The sequence below is a fragment of the Emydura macquarii genome, unplaced genomic scaffold (genome assembly GCF_026122565.2).
Source record: "Emydura macquarii macquarii isolate MOO-44397 ecotype Brisbane River unplaced genomic scaffold, CSIRO-AGI_Emac_v2 contig_2422, whole genome shotgun sequence".
NCBI classification, from domain to species: Eukaryota; Metazoa; Chordata; order Testudines; family Chelidae; genus Emydura; species Emydura macquarii.
In genome coordinates this window covers 40,105,422-40,126,570 of record NW_027132559.1, presented here as the reverse complement: position 1 = coordinate 40,126,570, position 21,149 = coordinate 40,105,422, and the positions used below count along the sequence as shown (strand labels likewise).

The following is a 21,149-nucleotide window of genomic DNA, read 5'->3' as shown; positions in this document are numbered from 1 at the left end:
ATGTAAAATTTTAAATTGAAGAAGAGGTTCACAGTAACTTGCAATGCTGAGTTTTTTTTTGCAGTGCAGCCTTTGGTATTGAATATAATTTCTTTTTACATACAGAAGTATGTTGATACTATTAACATTAAAAGGTTTGACCTTTCTGTACATGGAATGTCAATATAACCTTGCTGGATCCTGTAGATTTCAGCACTAGTGTGGTTTGCATCCCAAACAAGTTGGTATTCTAAATATGATTTACTTGACTTTTCTTTTTCCATTAAGCAATACTATTTTAATGCATTTTAGCTTAGTCTTAATTCAGTATAACAATATCCTAAGCACATTGGGGAAATCACAGTTAAGCACAGTATCTGTTTTATTCCATGCTATACAACAAATTTTGCACAAATCACGCTGACCAGTTAGTGCCCATTGTGGATATAAGGGATTTAGACTATTTACAGTAACTCACTCATGCTGTTTGCGCAATGCATGATTAACACAAAGATATTTTTACCAGAATTTTTAAATGTTATAGTAACTAATTTTAACTCAAAACTAGCAAACTATGAAATCCAGCTGTCAGTTGAAATGAAATGGCAAAGAATATCAGGATGCATTTGACTTTCCTGAACATGCAGACGTTTCTTATTTGATGATGTGATTTTTTTTTTTCTAGACACTATCCAAAACAGTCTTTCACTACGGTGGCAGATACACCTGAAAACCTTCGCCTGAAGCAGCAAAGTGAATTGCAAAGTCAGGTAATCATTGACTTAATTCTTGTATTTCATTAATATTAGCTAATCAAGTCCACTTTTCTATCAGCTTCTCATTGCAGTACTAGTTTTTAAAGGACTGTAATTCAGCTGAAAACATTATTTGTATGGCTTTGGGGCAGGAACTGTCTTTTTCCTGTTTCGACAGTGCCTAGCGCAATGGGGTCCTGGTCCGTTACTAGGATTAAGTGTTGTTATAATATAAATACTAAATAATATTAATACCATGGTTAACTCAGGGAGCCCACTTCTGACCTTACTTACACTGGTATTTACATCATTATAATGCCATTGACCTTACTTCAGTTATTCCTGAGTCAGAACAGTGTATCTAAGATCAGTATCAGGCCCAAGAGGTTTTCATGCACTAAGACAACTGTGACCCGTCCCATGCCCAGGGCGGCCACCTGAAAATGCCAAGGTCAGGGCAGGCTGCAAACAGAGAGCAGATTTTCCCAGCACTGGTGGGTGGCACTGAAGCCAGGCTTCCCAACCAGCCACAAACTGCACTTCTGAATCCCCATAGAAGCCAGTATACAAACTCACACAGCCCTCTTTACTGCGTTTCAGCTCCTAGCTCCCAAATCAGCACTAGGTCCAGTAAAGAGACTAGTTATTTAAACTCTATGCTCTTTACTAAAAAGGTTCTCTCTGACCCCAAGGGGTCAGCCACAGTACCAGTTCAATATAAGTTTGGATCTTACCTAAAATACCACACTGCCAGCCAATCCTTTAGTAACTAAAACTAAAGGTTTATTGTAAAAAGAAAGAAATAAACCGTAAGAGAAATGTTAGAGTCAAAGCAAATCAAATACATACAAATGATTCAAAGTCCATATACATCAGGTTTCTAGGAGAATTGTGGATTTGCAAGCTTGTACAGTTCCTCTGGTACACATCTAATACCTGGATGTGTCTAAGTCCTTCGGTTCAGTTGCAAAATGAATTGATCCAGAGGTAGGGTGTGTGTCTGCAGCTGAACAGGAACAAAGATAAAATGATTTCTGTGGCTTGATCTTATATACCCTCTGTCTCTGGCCATGCGGCCTGTGGAAACTTACAGGAGCTAAAATGGACTCCAGAGTCACATGGGCCAAACCTGGTAACTCTTCAGGTATGCCTTTAGTTTCTTCCTGGGCCCTTTGCTTCTGTAAAGGTTTTGATGGGCCATTAAGTGGGGTATTGTCTTGCTGCCTCTCTGTCTGGGGTGTATTGCAGCCAGCACAATTTGAAATACAGGTACATGAAATATGTCCATAACTTCCATTACAGATAGAACACATGAACATAAGTATTGTCATCTGGCTTAGCACATTATAACCTTTCTAACAGTACCTGACATGGCATATCTCACATGAATTATTATGATTTTGACACACTGATATTAACCAATATGACAAATGCCCTTCCCCCCCATCTAACCAGCATCACACCCCAACGCGAGAGTGGTGTAGGAAGGAGTAATCAGAGCTCCTGAATACACCTCAGGGGCCCCCCTCATTCAGACAGCATGACACCAACCATAAAATGTTAGCTCATATCAGCCTACAGTAACACAGTTACTGACTATTTAGCTGCACTTAATATTTGCTTGCCCTGGATGAGTGCCTAAATAGTGGAGGTGGTCCCGGTATATATGATATGAATTCATGTATAAAGCTCTTTTTACACATGTTGCCATTAAGATATTACAAATCATAATTGCCACAACCAGATTAATAAGAGAGCCGTTAAAAATACAAGAGTAGAATAATGAAAGGAAAATAAAAATGGTGATAATGGATACATAATTCTTTGACTCATATAAACAAAATATGCATGTTTACTTGCTTATGGTATTCAGGGATATACAATCTCCAGTTTCCATTGTCATTAAGTTCTTAACATCTAGATATATTTGTTTTCTAAATAATGTGTTTTATTATTATTTAATTTTTATGCATCATTTGCAAATTGACTTATATAAAACTATTGAATCAAGCTTTATTGCACTTTATTCTTGTGGTGGTTGACTATTTACGGGTGTATTCTTATTTTGCTACACTGAAATTTACTTGCAAAACTCTCAGTACCAATAATTGGAGTAATGTGGCAAAAGCCCAGAAAGCAGAATTCAGACTATATCTTTTACTGTTTTGGGAAGCTCTTTATAGAAGAATGGGTGAAGCAATGGGAATAGTGAAGGAAAATGTTGGAGTCAGTATTTTCAGTGATACATATTTGGAAGATTCTTAGCATTTTTTCTGGTGTGATTAAAGTTTGACCAATGGACCAAATGTGGTCTACAGAAGTTCTGCCCTGTGACATATGGATGCACTTATCTGTAAAGAGGAAAGTTCTGTGAAAGTTACATTTCATCTTGATTGAAGTAGCTAAGAGAACTGCGGTTTGCTTACTTTTATTAGGGTGCAGTGGCAGCAGCACCATGGTTAAGGTTGCATTATGGAGTTCAATTTAACAGAAGCATTAAACCTTTATTTTGTAAAAACTTCTTTTAAGTGGCAAAACCCAAAACATAGAATATAAACTTTGAGCCCTGTTTGAACTTTTCATGGTAGTTTGGTGAAGAATGAATTGATTCAGAAAAAATAATAAGATTTTTAAAATCACTTCTGCAGTTTTTCATGGATTATCTCACTTTTCTTACCTTTTCTGCAAGAAATCTAAAACGCTCTGGGACGTGTCCTTTGTCCACGTTGTTGTTTGTCATGTGCAGATTCCCACAGTATCAGTTATACATTGGTAGTCTTTGTCTACAGTGATTGTATAACTTTTTAGCCATAAGAGAAAAATGTTTGTCAAGTCTGAACCAATTGAATTTGTTGACCAATCTGATTTGCCATGAATGCCATTACTCACTTCCAGAGGGAGGAAGAAATTGGGAGAGACTTAAGTTCTTCCTTCATCAAACACCCCTCTAGCCTATAGAAATGTTCCCTGTGTTGGAAAAGAGGAGACAAACTTCAAATCTCACCTCTTTTAACTGCGTTGAAATTCGCATTCCACTTTTCTACCCTTATGATTAACGTACCCCATGAACCCCAACCTAGGAGGCAGTTAGGGGAGAGCTTCTGATAACTCTCCCTCACCCCCATTTTTGAATAAACTTGTGAAAGTCTTAGGTAAGGTCATTGCAGGCTCAGAACCTAGGTCTTTAATATGACAAGCCCTTATCTTATCCACTGCATCACACTAAGCCAATTTTGGTTATTCTACATCTTATAGACTCATAGATAGAGCCCTGCGCAGATACACAAATGTGGATCTGCATCCATCAGCATCAGCATGTATCTGACCCACGATGCACAAGCCATGTTTTACGTTTATCCACATCCGTACCGCTCACATGCAAACCAGTGTCAGAAAAGAGACTACTCCAGCTACAAAGAGGAACCTTGATAAACATGCAACTTCAGGAAGTTTTAAATTACATTAGGAGCAGCTGGTCCAAGAATCTAAGGCTATGTCTCCACAGCAGTTAAACACCCATGACTGGTCAGGTGACTGGGGCTCGCAGGGCTGTAATATTGTGGGGTTAACATTCAGGCTTGGGCTGGAGCCCGAGCTCCGGGGTCACTCAAGGCAGGAGAGTCCCAAAGTCTGGGCTCCAGCCCAACTCTGAACGTCTGCACTTCAAGTTTACAGCCCTGCAGCTCAAACCCTGCGAGCCGAAGTCAGTTGACATGGGCCAGTCATTGGTGTTTAATTGCTGTGTAGACATACCCTAAAGGACACTAAGGAAGTGACAAGAGACTACTTTGAAGTGCGGTTACAATGAAATGAGTCAAATGGACTCATGATTAAAGGCAATTGCATTATAATTCCAAACAAAATGAGAGGAGAAATCCTAAACCTCATTCATGAAGGACATTAAGCATTAATTAAATGCTGTGAATAGGCTATCTAGTTTAGTGTGGTGGCTGGGCATCAGCAAGGACATAGAATAAAGTAGAATTAAATAATTAAATAAACTAAATAAATAATTAAATAAATTGCAGAATTAACAGACCAACACAACACCTTTACTAACAACAACACCTTTACCAGACAGACCTTGGAAGTGACTAGCTGCAGATTTATGCAGATTCAAAGATCATCATTACCTGGTCGTCGTGGACTGTTTTTCTGGATATATAGAAATAATATACTGGAAAGACGTAGCATGTTGCTGTGCTCACATTGCTATTCCAGAACAAATAGTGACAGACAATGAACCACAATTCACTGCAACAGAATTTAAGTCATTCTGAACGAAATATGATTTTGATCATATTAATAGCAGCCCACATTACCCACAAATGAATGGAGAGGCTGAGAGAGCTGTACAAACAGCCAAGAAAATCCTACAGCAGGAGGATCCATGCCCTGATTTTCTGAGTTACAGATCAACACCAATAGTGGCTACTGGATATAGTCCAACACAACGCTTGATGGGAAGACAATGCAGAAGTACTGTTCCAATTTTGAAAGTGGCCAGGCATGAAAAGAATAGCCAAATTGTATAAAAAGACCTTTCGAACACTTTTACAACAGACATCACTCAGTTAGAGAACTGCCAGGTCTAGAACCTAAATTGGATGGAGGCAAGAGATGGACAACTCTAGCTGTTGTAAAGAAAAGGAATTCAGTGCTCTCAATATATATATAACAGAGACTGACTGACAGTGGAGAGTTCAACAGGAACCATTGATATGTTTGTTCCTCTTAACAAACAATTGACAAAGCAAACTCTACAGGTGGTGAATACAGAACAAGAAGAAAACTCAAGGATTCTGGACCGACCACCGCCTGTTTTTTTGCAAATAATGGACAGCCAGAAGACCAAGTTGTTATGCATTCAGGTTGTGTAATTAGAAAACCAGTATGATTCAGAGATATTTAACAGACTGATACATACTAAACTTCAGAGACAGCATGATAGTGTAAATATTGTAGATGTAGATCTTGAAGGGGAGATGTAATGGAATTCTAAACTATTATCATGTTCAGTCAGTAGGTGGCTCTGAACAGGGGTATTTTAGCAACCAGCCAGGTGTCCAAGCCACTGCCAATTATTGGGATAGACTATCAGTTATTCTGCTTGCTACTTTTACCATTTTCAGGCCTTTGCAGGAACTTAGCATAACTAGGGAAACTGGGAGCTGGGGAATAGAGAGGGAACATATGAAGTGAGCTGGGGAATAGAGAGGGAACACATGAAGTGAGCCTGGCTCTATGCGTTCTCTGTCTCTGACTATGCTGGGGCGAATGTCTGTGAAAAACAGGAAGTCTGGATATATTTTAGAATTGCTGGTATAGGAAAATTTAGCTATCAGACTAATAGCTTAAGACTGCTTGCTTAATATTTTTTTTAAGTGACATGTCTCTGTAACTCCTGTTTTCGCCCAGTGATTGATTGATTTGTTTGGTCAGCTATGTAACATTCTTTTGATTGACATGTCTCTGTAACTTTTGGGGTATAAGAGGGAGGTAGCGAGTCTGAGTCACATTAGCTTCATGGACACATTGAAAAAATCTCCAGGCACATATCGTATTTGTATGTGCTTAAGACTAACAAGTGGAGACTTCCGATAAAGGTAATTCCAATGGGAATTGCTGGAGACCAATGAAGTAAAGCTTTAAGATAAGAGCACTTGGTTTTGACTTGTCTGTGCCAGCCATATAGCAGGCAGAGGTACTGCATTTCCTTTGGTTTATTTCCTGATGACAGCTCACAGAGACTAAAAGTTACTGTGCATAAAATACCTTATTTAAAGCTAACCTTAGCCATACCTGGCAGAGAATTAAAGGATTTTATGATGAACATATCTGGTGTGCATAACCAAGCTCTGAAACCAGGCCATATCTGGTAAGGAACATGACAACAAGTATTCTACAGCTAGTTGTGAAACCCACCGGGAAAGTATGTCACATCACCAGCACTAAATACACACTTGTCTTTTTTAAGCTGGAGTTTATACTTACATGCAACTGAGCTCAATAACGATTTGCATACAATGTCAGACATGGAGCTGCACAAGTCTTGGATACTATGAAAAAAAGCTCGTCTTAGATGACACCTTCCTTATCCGATCTGCAGATAAGAGAAAGTTTATGGTTGCCATTTACTAGTGGGGTGTGATTCCACTAAGTTCCAGTGTACAAATTATCTACTTCTAAAATTAGCATAACCCTCTGATCATCATTCACTTAATGACAGAGCCATGGCAGCATTTCAAAGATCTATAAAGTGCCTTGTTTTGTAAATTGCTTTTATACTGAAATAAATTTCCATGAACTTAAGAGAACCTCTTTTGAATCTTGTCACAAAATAGAATTATAATGTGTGACCAATATAAGAATATATGAATTGCCATTCTGGATCAGATCGGAGGTATGTTTAGTCCAATATCCTGCTCCGACAGTGGCCAGCACGAGATGCATCTTCAGAGGAAGTTACATGAACCCAGCAGTACCTTGATGTGGTATAATCTGTCCTCAGGAATATCTCATTCTGTCTGAATAATGTGCATTGGAAACATTCCTTTATGTGGGGCAGTAAAAAAAACCTCATGAAACCTAGATCAGCTGGTGAAAATCAGCCTATTGCTCTCACCCAGTAACGATCAGTAATGCTTGAGTCCCTTGCCAATGCAGTTACAATTTCTGCATGCAAATGAAATGAATTCTATGGTAGGCAACTTAAAACAACCCATGCTGGCTTCTGAATATGAAGCCCAGTGAATGTGGAATGCTTTTCTCATAAATGTTTTGGCCCTCTGGTTTCTGTGTAAACATCTCTAATGTTTGTGGTAGCTGCAGGATTCCAAGCTTTTTAAAATCCATGGCTATAGAAGTTATTTGCTTTACAGAACAATGCACGCAGGACTAGGGCAGCACCATCAAACACTATACAACCCAAAAGATGTGTGTTTTTGTTTTCCATTTAAAGGTTTATAAATTATTGGCAACATTTTAAATCCAAGTGCTGGGTCCTCTATAAAGAATCCATTAAGGTTAGTATCAGGTGCCAGCATGTCATGTTGACATGATCTGATGAGGGCAAAACAAACAAAACACTAAAATACTCTTTCTCAGAGGAGGCAATGGAATATGGATTGCTCTTTAAAACAATTTAAAAATTATGTTGTTAGGAGTCAAGCAACATCATTGAAAAGCTTTCCAGAGAGTGATCTATTTCCAGATAACCTAATTTGAAAACATTTATTTTGTTTTTCTCCCTTATCCAGGTTCCTATAGCGGTCTTTCCCTCAACTCTGCAGTTTCATGAGGCAGGGTCATATGTGTTAGTCACCTGATGATTTTTGGCTTCCCTTTGCTGAAAAACTCCCCATTCAGTCTGCCACCTGGTAGAATCAACAAACTCCAGAGCATAGGCAAAAAGCTACCTGCTTCCCAAACTACAGAGCATAGGCAAAACTCTACTGATCCACCAATCTATCTCCCAAATGTTTCTTTTTTGTACCTCTGTGCAGGAATATTCACTGTCTCCAATTTGCTGGGGTTCAGTATTTTCTCCGGCTATGTGGGAAACTTACCCCATAGCATTCCACAGCCTCATTCCCCCTGACATTTGCTTTGATCTGGACAAGCCCTCCAGAAGAAGCCCACCCACAGCTTGTGCCTGCTGTGATCACCTCTCCCATAGCATTACCAGGCAGGGGAGTTCAGTTTTTTTCTGTTTGTTTGTTTATTTTGCTTAGGAACATCTCTGCCTAGCTGCTCTGGCTTCCATCCTTAGTCACTGGTTCCCCCTCACCTGTACCAGGTTACAACAGGTTAATGCAGCCTTCTTGCCCCAATCTCTGCTGCCACTGCCTATGATTCTGGGGTGCCTCTGTTAATTGTCTGTGCTCTCTCCAGCTGGGAGTAAGTAAGTCCATCCCTCACCATGCAACCCCCATACCTGCAAGTGCTTCAGTGGCTTGTGGAGGTTTCTAATAGGCAACTGTGCACCTGTGGCTTCCTTCCTTGAGCAGGGTCCACAGAAGACCACTTTTAAAGGAGCCCATCTTTCTTTGTGGGACCTGCCTAGCTGGAATAAGGCCATTGTCCTAATAGCCTAGCCTGATTGGTCAGCTTTCCAAAGCTTATAGCTCTAACTTGCTCAGGAAGTGTCCCTACCAATCTATCCATCCAAGGTCTTTCCTCAGGAAACACACCAGTGTTGAAAACCTGAAACAGAGCAACCCCTGCAGGGGAGAGTGATCCCTTACTGTCAGACCTTTAGCACTCTGAGGGCAAAAACTCTCCCTGTTCAGGTTCAAGAAGAAGTGTAAAAGAAAAAGGAAAGTCAGGCCACGATCTTTCAGGGTCTCCAGTTCTGTGATTCCTTGATCCAGAGAAAATTAGTGAAATAAGTTTGAGAGAAATCATGACAAAATTGTCTTTGAAACATTTCATTTTCTCTAAAGGGAAAATCTGAGCTTCATATAAAGAGAGAAAATATAGTAATCACAAATTCTATTCTTCATGCTCATCCTCAGAGGTGGGTGATCTCTTAGACTCCAGCCCCGAGAGGAAGAGACCCAGAAAAAGCTCTTCCCTAAACTGCTGCGAGTTCATGCTCCAGAAGGCTATAGGTGTCCTAGATAGGGCCTGGGAAGCAGTGACAGGTCAGAAAGAAAATGAGACAACAAAAAAGTACTTTTCTTCAGTTTTCCAGAAAACTCCAGCTATGAACAGTGTTACATGAGGGCAGAAGCAACTGAATCAGAAAAACGAATACACTTGAGAGAATTGCAAAAATTCTGCATGTTGTCTAAATCTGAGCTGGCCTAAGTTATGCTTCCCAAGGTTGATATGGCTGATAACCTTCTTGTCAATGAGCTGGTGATTCTCTTAGAAACTCACAAACTGCAGAGTAGTGTTCACTGTAGAACATAGTTGTAATGCAGTTTCTACCACATTGAGGGCAGTAGGGGCCTTGGCCTGTTTTGCTCAGGCTGGCTGGATTGATTCTCTTTAGGAAAATTTAGCCATTGGGTCCAAAGATATAAAACCAGACCTTTACCGAATGTCTCTGGTAGCAGCCTTTGATTAATTTTATTTTATTTTATGTTTTGGTTTTATTTTGCTTTTTTTTAACTCTCTTGGCTTCATGGTGAAGTCCATGGAATGAACTACTTTAGTCAGTGATACTTGTGGACCGGAGTGGAGGATGGATGTCTAAAGCAGCTGCTTAATGGCCTTCTTGAAGTACACCAGGGCAAGCTCTTTGGAGAAGTAATGGACAAAAGAGTCTTTGAAACTACAGGAGAAAAATACTCCATCAGCTAAGCAAAGGAGGAAGAAGTACAGGAAAACCACCAGAAGAAGGCCAGCCCAGTCATGGATTTGCAGACAATTTTGAAAATTGTTCCAGGAGGTCTTGGAACAGAGCTCAAGAATGAGATTTCTCCAGATAGCCATCTGGCAGCAACAGTTCTCTCTCTCCAGTTGTTGGAGGAAATGAAAAACTTGCAGAGGAGGAGAATCAAGCTTCTTAGTTTTTCAGCACAAGGGTCACCCAACAGTTCTTCAGACTGATGGATGCTGGAGGTAGCTGACAGACTCTGGGCAGTAGAATAAATCAAACAGCCAGCAGCAAATTTTCCCTTGCTCCCCCTCTGCACACCCACATAGTAGATTCTAATAAAGCATACCTGAATGGTGAAGGCAATTTCCCATTTCCTAACTGTTGAAGCTATTAAGCCAGTCCCTGTTTTAGAGATATGTCAAAGGGCTCATTTTATGCTCTTTGCATCAGACAGAGCTACCCTGGACCTAAAAAATTTAAACAAATCGGCAAAAAATTCAAAGATCAGGATGAAAGCACAGCTGTCAGAGCAGATTTCAATCTTTTAGAAAAGGGTTTCTCCAGCTGGAGGTTGCTTCTCCCATATTGTTAAATAGAAGAGGAGTTCTTCTCTATACCCTGGCTAGATGGGAAGAGAATCCTGCTATGGAAAAGACAGAGAACCACTGTCCTACAATTTTAACTACCTTTTCTCTTCTGCTTTTACCTCCCAGGTCCCAGTGCTGCTATATTAATTGCATCATTTCTCTTCCGTCTCTCTGCCTGCCTCTCTGGTAGCGCTTTGTAATAGAGGATGGTCCAACATATTGAAATAAACAAATGCTTTAATATGCAGTCTGCCTCTGCCCTCTGAAATGAAACAAACAAAAAGTATCTAGTTCTGCAGTATCTAATGAAACAGAGAGGAAGACAGATGGGGAGTTTCTTTGTGCAATAACCAGAATCATTTTCATGTTGCTGACAGATTCTGAGTGTTTTAAGGGTGTTTTGATTTCAGAGGTGGAGCTGATAAGATGCTATTGAGTTTCTTTTGGAGGCATACAGGATATTAGTCTTGGATTGCTGTTTGAACTGGCAGAGAAGAATGGCTTGTGATGAAGTGCTGTTATGGTCTCGCTTACTGTTTTCAGTGTCACCTTGGTTCTTTGTTCTGGATGCACATCCCAGGGAGTTTTCTTTTTCATTTTTACTGATCTTACATAATTTTCCATTGCAAAAAAACCATTGTTTGATTTTTTTTAGTGTAGTTTTGGTTAGGAAAATACACTCTTTGTTTTGTTCTTTAAAATTTCATGGGTTTTGAAGTTGAGAGTTGGCCCTTTGATTACTTATATGGATCAGATCTTATTATTGAACTGAATGGGATAATGTGTGAATAAGGCTAGCAGCTTTTGTTCCTGTCTTGATTTGTCTTAAATAGAACTGAGTGAAATTTTTCCTCAAAACCTTTTTCACCAAAAAATGCTGATTTAGATCGACCAAAACAATTAGCAAATTGGGGTCAATTTCAGCAAATTATTTTACTATAGGAAAAGAATTGTAAATATTGAAATGGTTTGTTTTGCCATTTCTGAAATGGAAAATTTTGACTTTTCATTTCGGAAAGAATTTTGTTTATGAATTTCCATCAATTTCATATAAAAATATTTGAAAACAATAAAAAAATACTCTTGAAATAATTTCATTTGGGATCTGCTGAAAGATTGGTGTCGACATGAAGTGAAACTTTATTTTGAAATTTCAGTTCACTGAAAATTTCTAAACATTTTCATTTTGATTTGACCCAAAACAATTCCCCCCCCCCCCCCAATTTTTCACATTTGCTCCCAAACCAAATAGTAATTTGCACAACCCTACTCTTAAAATTGTCATTCATTTGAGTAGTCCCAGGTACACAACATCACAATTCCAAATTTAAGCATATGAGAAAAACAAAGGTTTTTTTTTTTTTTTTTTTTTTAAATCTTTAGTATTGTTTCATAGTTTTTGGATACAGTAAGGGTTAAGTGAACCCTGCAAAAGAAGATAATGGAAAAAAGACATTATTCAGGAGAGGTGAGTACTGGTATAACTTCCTGAAGAAATTTTAGACATATTCCCAGATCAGTACACATGGACTATGTCTACCACGTAAGGGTGTTGGTGCCACTTAGTCCTTGTCTGCACTAAAACCATCACTGTCTCTCTGCAGGGACTGGTATCACAGTAAACTCTGTCTGCACCAGTGCTTGTACTATTGCTAGCATGACAATAGCAGTGTGAAAAGTCCTGATGTACTTCTGTTGAGGAAACCAGAATGGAACTACACATCAGGAAACATAATACCATGTGGGGAGACTCAAAAGAAGGTTGGCACACTCAAAACCAGGCAAACTGTTCTTGTTGGCCACAAAATTGCAAAGACTGTAAGCTGCAAACACAGTAGGAGGAGAAAATAGGATATTGAAAGACCCAAAAGTGGGACACAATGTCAAAGACCCAAAATGAGGGACACAAAAATATTATTCTTGCTGGAAACATATAATGATATGGGATTCATTGTGTTAGTGTAAAAAAACTTCTTGTGACTTCAGTTTCATGTTTCTTTTTCTGATGTAACTAATTTTAAACAGTAAAAAGTGTGGGGACACTAAATTTGTGGAAAAGGTAGGTAACTTTGGCACTAAAATGAAAGACAGTTGAGTGATACACGTCAGGCTTATTAGAAAGGAAACCCACTGAATAAAAACTGTTGCTAATACAGTCTGACTCTTTGACATAAGAAAATGTACAATAATTGGGACAACCTCAGTGGAAAATTACAGAGGATCAATGAGAATGAAAATGAGGCAGACCACCTGCAGTTGTACAACCAGAAGTAATAAAAAAAAAAAGGTGATAAGCAGATCCACAGAGACTACAGTCCTTGTCTGCTAGTTGAGTTGCTAATGTGGCAATTCAGAACTTTTTAAAGAGACACAGGTTAAAAATTTAAAATGAAAATAATACATTGTGTTACCAGGACTTCAAACATTAAAACAACCTGAAATCTACTTTATTTTTTTGCTGTTTTTGCTTTTTTTTTGCTCTTCACTAAGCTTGGGCAATACAAATAGATGAGTCAATTTCATATTTTTAGCCAGTTTTCCTTTTTGATTCTCATGTGCTTTCCTCTAAACATTTTCCTGTTGGTGCAGTCCATTCTGGATAGCTAATGCTTGGTGGGCTGCCATGTGCAACGGTCTCAAAGGAAACTGAACTCAGTGGTTCTGGTTCAGCTCTGAGTTTTTTAAGTTATTGTAGAAAGACAAAGGGAAAAAGATTAAGTGAAAATTTGTTTAAGTAACTGAAGACATGTTGAGATCAAGAATCAAAGCACTCGGGCTATGTGCATAACTGAACATTAGGTTTGGATTTATGGCCAAAAAATTGAAAACAAATTTTGTCAACCTTAGTGTTTTGGATGATCCAAAACAAAATGTTTCATTTTTATTTTGAGGCTTTAAAAACATTTTAAAATGTTTTTTTTAAATAAAACCTAAAGAAATTCCAAAACGCAAAGTCCTTCTGAAATGAATTCTTTTGACATATTTTTTTCTTTTCTTTTTTGACCCAAGTTTGCAAATTGTTTCACATGATTGTCGCAGTATTTTTTGACAAAAAAGGGTTTTGCACAAAAATTACATCAAGCTCTACAAAGCACAGGATAATTGCTGTGGGAAGTGAGGCACACAAAGATTGAAACTCATTCACAGGAAGTCTGACAAAACTAGGAAAGGAATCTGGGTCTCCTGAATCTCAACGCTATGCCTTGACTAAAAGAACATCCTGAAACTTTTTTTTTCTTCAGTGTGTTGCAAATCTTTTTCTTCTGGGGTTGTAAACACCAGGATTGCCATACTGATTATATCAGTGGTTCCTCTAGTCCAGAATCATGTTACTATCAATGGTATCTTCCTCTGAAGCACCTGACACTGGCCTCTATTGGTAATGGAATAATGAACTAAGTGGACCACTGGTCTGATCCAATATGGTAATATCTATATTTCCACCCGAGAAGTAAAGGTCTGCACCACACTGAAGAAAAGAGAACTTTCAGGAAGATCTTACAGTCAAGGCATTGGCTTGGGATGCAAGAGGTGGTCTAGATTAATTTCCTAGTTTTGTCAAAGACTTTCTGTGGACAGTTCTCATAGTCTTCATGTGCCTCAGTTCTCCATTTGTACAAAGGATATGATAGCGCTCCAGTACCTCACAGGAAATGAGGGTGGCATATGAGTATTTAGGTAGGTACATTCTCATCTAGAATTTCCAGTGAGAGATTATAACAATGAATTGTTTGTATAGGAATATTGGATTAACCTGGTACCCATTCCAGATTGTAACAATTAATGGATTCTATTTAGTTTACTGATTTTAAAAGTCTTACTTTTTTGAAGTACTGACCTTTTGTTTATTAAAAACGAAGCTAGTAATCATCCTTCTTACTCTAGTGAAACAATTCTTTTATTTGTTTCCTCAGTGGCAATTTCCCTGGGAACTTCTTTATAGACTCAGGACTGAGAATCTTTATAGGCAAACTTTATTTTTCTCCACATTTTTTTCTCTTCCTTATTCTCATGGCTTTGCATTAACTTTTTGAAAGGTTATGATTAATGACTACACTCCTCTTAATTGTATTAGTCCTTTTGAAATGTTTTTAAGCTGGTCTCATTCTTTTGTAAATTTCTACAACCTCTTCCTCTTTAGACATGGTTACTTTTTTTCTGCTGATCCATACAACCTCAAGCTGTCAGTATAGTTAATTCAAGGGACTCTGGAGATTGCTCAAGGCTAGAGCACTGTATTCCTTTCAAGTGCGTTCCTCAGCTCCCTCTCACATAAGAAGTCAAATTTAAAGTGATCATTGACTAGGATTGAGAAACCAAATACTACTCTAACATACTTCAGGGAGCAGAAATGTCTCAAACTCACAGTTAGGTTTTTCCATTGTTAAGTATTTTCTCAATATACAATAAACATGAATTAACATCTTGGGGTAACCTGTTCCCTAAAATGACAATCCTCAGATACCATTGTGATGGACATATATAATAACTTGAATAGACTAGAATTCCTGATGATGAAATATGAAATATTTGCTCATTATTCTTATTTGATAGTTAAATAATTCCTTCTTCACACAAAGCATACTCTGTTTTAGATCTATATTTTTTTAAAGGAAAACATTGCAAATTGCTGAAAATTGACAACATGTGATTCTGCAACTATGGTTTATCTCTAACTTTGAAGAAGCTGTGTATAATCTCTGATTTGAGGCCCTCTGTTCAAATTTACAAAAGCTGGGGATGGATAGACTTCTTTAGATACTTTTTCTAGTGAGGCATATAGACTCTGACCACATGTCTCTTTATATTCTGACAACCAGCTACTCCCAGAATATGTGTGTAAGGCCCCAGGAACTAGAATGCAGGTCTTCTAAGCCTGGGGCAGCTAATATTCCCACAGCGCCACCAGGAGGCCATGCAGAGTCACAGCCAGGGAGCACTGTGGAGGGTTGGCTGCTGCAGGAAGTACTTACTGCCCATGAGACCCAGAGTGACAGTACCCTGTAGCTCTGATTAGCCAAGTGCCCTTATTTAGCCTCAGATGTTGCTCTCAAAGTTATCTGAGTACCACACAGACCTTGGCCTGCTGCAGTGCCAGATTTTGTCTTGTCTCCTAATCTCTGGTTTCTGACTCCAGCCTGACTTTGACTCCGATTCCTGCCTATTGATTCTAACCCAGTTCAGTATTGCTTTTGATCTCCAGTCTCTGACTCCAGCCTGACTATGACCCTGATTCCTGCCTCTTAATCCTAACATGGTACTGCCTCTGGTCTCCCATCGCTGACTCTGACCCTGACTCTTGTTTACGGGCCCTGGCCTTGTGATTCCTCCACCTCCGGCCTGTCAACTCCTCTCTGTGGTGGGCAGACCTCAGCCCAGCTGTGACTACTAGGCAAGAACGCCTACGCTCCGGTCCCTTACAATGGGTTGGCAACTGAGATTCATTACATTCATCACACTTGAAATTCATCACACTATTTTCTCTCGGTGAGCATTTGTTCTGAGGATGTCCTTAATAAAATGACCAGCATGGCTACTGAATGGGAGAAGTCCAAGCAGAAAGTCTTATGTACTGTTATTTAAACTGAAGTGTTACAAACTAGAGGTTCTAAGGGAATGTAAAAGCCAATGAAAGAGAGCTGCAGTCATCAGTGGAAAATTACAAAAAAGATGGTGGGGTGGATGGTCTCTTTGATCTGCAAAGCCATGAGAAGGCTTTGTCTGTTCCAGTAAATCAGACTTTTTACACTGTTTGAAGACACAGGGGTATCTTTTCATGATTGTTGCTGTTCATAGTCTGAGATGTCCATGATGAGTGGCACATTGGCAGTAGGTTGAACAAAAGTTCAGCTTCACGCTAAAAGAAAAGAGAAGCCAGCTTTGGCTAACCTGGTGCTAAGTTGTGCCAACGCAGGGCACACTACAATGTAAGAAGAATTGTCTTGGTATGAGGCCTTTAAAAGTGTTGGGAGGCTGCAAGGAAGGGATAGAAAGATCCTAAAAAATACCCTTGCCCCTGACACTAATAAAATGACAGGAAAGTTTATCAGCATGTTACTCAGTCGTTGCCTGATGCTTGGGTTATTTATTGATGAGGCTGTTGTAGGTCCAAGAAGTATATTGTTCTTCTGATTTATTCTTGGATTCTGGGGGGCATTATTCAAAATTCAATGATTTCTTGTAACTGTTGCCTTGCAGGATAGATTGATGACTATGAGGGGAGATAGTTTGTCAGGTGCTCCAGTGCTTGCAGGAGATTGTTGATTGGCTTTCAAGTAAAAGGTTCATGAAAGGGGAGAGACTAGGCTTAATATAATGTTTAACCTTGTCCAAAACAAAGTGACTGGAAGAAAATACTAAATATTCTCATTGCACCAATTGTTAGAGCTTGTAGGTACTTATTGAAGAAGAGAAGAGTTTTTTTTGCAGAAGCTTTAATGTTACAATGGGATTAGAAGAAAGCCTGTTTTTATATTTTCCCACAAACTATTGAAATATCATGGACAGTCAAAGAATCTGAGTGTCTCATAATGCTCTATGCTACACAGAAGTCACAAAGTTGTGTTGGAGGCTGTCAGCATGAAATAGCAGTGGGGTTCAGCAGAGATGGCCTTTAAGGTGGTTAGGGAAGGGGAAGAGACAGGTCGCTGCAGGTGGAGCTGGAGTGGATTAGGAGAGTAGGCAAGGAAGGGTGAATGACTGGCAAGAAGTCTGAACGAGAACAAAACCTCTGATCAGATAGAATTACCCACTGGGACAGTTCTTCAAAACCAAGAAGATCATGGTAAAGCGGTACATCTGGTTAGTGTAGCACCTGTGTCTCTGGGCTGCACTTCATCTACGTGTTATATGGGATCCTGTTACTAAGGCATAGCATGAGGGTGTAAGTGCATAGGGGGAACCTTTTTTTTTTTAAATTTCCCTGCTTTTATAGCTTAAACTGGATCCTCAGTGTTGAATTAACAAGTAGGGCTTTGAAAACCTTGAGACCTATTAGCCAAAAGAGAATTGGATCTACTAACTAGAGGCCAATATGAAAAACAAAGAAGGTGGGAATGAGAGTTGGGCCATGAGTGCCTACAACTGATCTCAGAGGCAGCATCCTAGTGAGAAGCCAGCTCTCATCCAGAGATACTAGGATGTGGGAAGGGGCTGGGTTTCTTGCTAGGGGTTTCATTTTTATGTAATTCTATAATATTCTCTGGAAGAATTTTTATATAATTTTATAATATTCTCTGGGAGAAGGGGGAAACCAGCCCAGACCTTCCTGGCTACTGTCCTGCTTCAGTTGTCTACTGCAGTTGAGGAAGGAGGAGGGGGAAGCTTCTTTGCCACTGTAGGGCTAGAAAGTTGTTTTTATAAATGAAAGGTTAAGACATGAGGAAATGGATGGCTTAGGCCTCCCCTTCCTTTCCAGGGAAAACTTCCCACTTCACTCTGGTGAGTAGATGAGTGGATTTTTTTTCAAGGGCTCTTAACAGGTTTTCATATTTAATTTTCCTTCAGACTTTGTCTAATGGCAAGCAATTTGACATAAGGACATTTATTCCGGATGCATATAAAATGCTTCTGATTTGTTACTCCTGTCCATAGCTTTAAATAAATTGTTTTTTACCTATTAAGATTTTATGTACGTTAATTAATCGTGTCACTAACCCCTTCTAGAGCCACTTGGATTTTATATTTCCCAGCTGAAAGGCAAAGAACTGTTCGCTTTGGTATATGGAGCAATACAGGGATATGATTCCTTTCCTGGCTATAAGAGAATGGTTGTATTTGTGCAAACTTTTTCCTCTATTACTCTTCTGAGAAACAAATCTGTTTAATTTCTCATAATAGGTCTGAGGGGGTTTCCGTCTCCTCTGTTAAGCCACAAAGAAACAGAAATGCTAAAGATCTAATTTCCAGCAGCATAAATTAAATGATCTTTACAAGTAATATATATTGGCTAGCACAAATATTGTCAAGGCAAATATTTTTGAATATTGGTTTTAAAATATGATTGTCAAATACTCTGTGTGGGCCAATATAGTAAATAAATAAATAAATCTCCAAATCTAATGCAAGCATTTCACTGGATTTATACTCAATCAAGAGACCTGTCTGACTCAGCTATTTTACAGTCATTCTTCAGTAAGTTTGAGTGCTGGCTGGAAGCACTTAGCTTCTCTTCTCTTGTCAGTCAATCTTGGGGGAGATTAGGAAAAGGAAAAAAAACCTGTTTCAAACAAATTTAGGAACACAACCCAAAACAAAGTAACAACATAAAATCTCTTTAAATACGTTGGGCTAGACCAGGGGTTCCAAACTATGGTACCTGTACCCCTGGGACTATGAAAAACATCTCTGTGGGGTAGGTAAGAGAAATTGTTTAATGGTGGATTTTGTTTATTAATTATTTTATTTATTACATTTTCATAATAGGCTACTCAGACAAAGCTTTAAACTCTGTGGGAATTTGTTATATGAAATACGATAGTTAATCTACTTCAAGATATACCAATGAGAACACAGATACAGAGAGACGCTGATGTATAGAGCCCTCATCTCAATCACCATATAGCACAGGTTCAGTTGCCAAGTAACTGTCCAGTCTAACTGAGCTCAGAACTTAGTCAGGATTTGTTTGTTTTTTTGGTTGTGTACGTTCCACTATAACTATATTTGTATGTAACAATGAAATATGGACAGCTGTCTAAAGACAGGTAATGTTAAGAAGAACACGAAGTGTCAGTGATGAGAAGGGTAGGAGTTGCGAACAGCTGGTAGATCTGGAAGGGGGTAAGCAATAAGAAAAGTTTGGGAACTTCTGGGCTAAACAATCAGTTAGTGCAAATCACCTTAGCTCCATTGACGTCACACTATTTCCCATCTTAATGAATACTGTGTTTTGGCATTGGAGAGTGGAGAAGTGCAGCTTCAGTGTCAATAGGAGCTCTGGTGTTTTTCAGCATTTTTGAAAATCAGGCTATAACATTTATACACTGAAGGCTACAGAAGTAAACAAACTATTTTAATCAATATCCTCTTTTAGGATTCTATCCATATGCTTTATGGTTGCAAATTCATTTTTGAGGCAAAAACAGTAGGAACATGAAAAACATGATGGGAAGTTGGAAGGGAGACGTGCAGGTTTTCACGCCCAGGTTCCAATCCAAGGATAAAATGAATGAAACACCTTCCTCCCTCCCACCCCTCCATTTCAATAATTTGTAATCTAACTAAAACAAAACATGTCCCACTGGATACACTCAGGTGGTGCCCAGCAGCCAGTCACATATTGATTCTTTAAACTATTCTTGACTAAAAGACGTTAATCCTGAGTGTTATTTTTGGTGCCTATAAATATTGCCTCTGATGCAATATTTGTACAGCATATTGATGATGTGTATATCAAACTAAATGCATTGCCTACCCATCTGGTAGGAGAGGAGAGTTCTGCTGAGACTGTCTGTTATGTGGAATGATATCATTGGTAGGCAGAGTTGTTTTTAACAGAAGGAAGATGCAGAGAGAGGCCCATATTTTATTTAAAAACTCAGTCTGCTTTTGAATTCTGCATTCACTTTGCTCAGCTCTAAATCTGTGGCTGCATCACAATTTGCAATTAAAAATGGAACATTATTAAAAGAAAAGGAATCCATACTCCTTGATTGCCAATGGCTGGCTATGCAAGGTCTCAAAATGAACTTTCTCTTAACTACCAGTCAAGCCTGGCAGTCCCTAAGTATCATGGCTGGGGGTCATATTTAGAGAAAGGCCAAAATCATCACCTCAGATATGAAACCTTTAAAATTATTTCATACACTACAATTATGAGGTACAGTCCATGGAAGCTCCCAAACCCCCTATTAATATTTACCAAGGAAATCAACCAACAAGAGTTTATTGTTCTAGTTGGCTATTAAATGACAAATCCCAGTTTTGTAAACAGAAAAAAACTCATACAGTTTTATGTTGGAATAAGAATACGTTTGTAGAAAAGGTTAGCAAACATAACCCTGGGGTTAATTTTATCAATAATACTCCTGTACAAATAATAGACCAGTTCCTTTCAGTAATCTTTGATATGACAGCAGTAAATTATTCATCTGCAAACTCTGGGTTTCTACACTCAGTGAATATCTGAGATTTTTTTGGTCTACCAGTTTTTGATTTATGCTGTGTGTGTAAATGCTTGAATACCTGTATGTTGGCGCTACCCAAATAATGAGCTACAACACTATTTTTTCTAGTGCTTTTTATTACAGAGATGTCTGTCTAAGGGAAAAAGCAGATATTTACCCCCAAAATAAAAGAAAAATGCTAAGAAAATTTTATATTATTGTGATCTTAGATTAAAACATTGGTTACATGTGGGTCCTATCAATCTGATCAGCAACCATCTAATTATCAGGGACTGTTTTTGAAGTGTGTATTCTCTGCAGAGATGGGTGAAACAATTTATTGCATGAAAAAATTCAAGAATAAATTACAGAAGTACAGTGGTGTTTTAAGACT

General features: G+C 38.7%; 1 protein-coding gene across 2 annotated transcripts in view; it reads left to right on the top strand.

The window, feature by feature from the left end:
- NEBL (nebulette) overlaps positions 1-21,149 on the top strand; it is a 382,486-nt gene that overhangs the window by 131,634 nt on the left and 229,703 nt on the right. For both annotated transcript variants that reach the window (XM_067562349.1, XM_067562348.1), the window contains exon 3: positions 665-749. In XM_067562349.1, the coding sequence (XP_067418450.1) occupies positions 665-749 (85 nt within the window). The remainder of the gene's footprint in view (positions 1-664; positions 750-21,149) is intronic.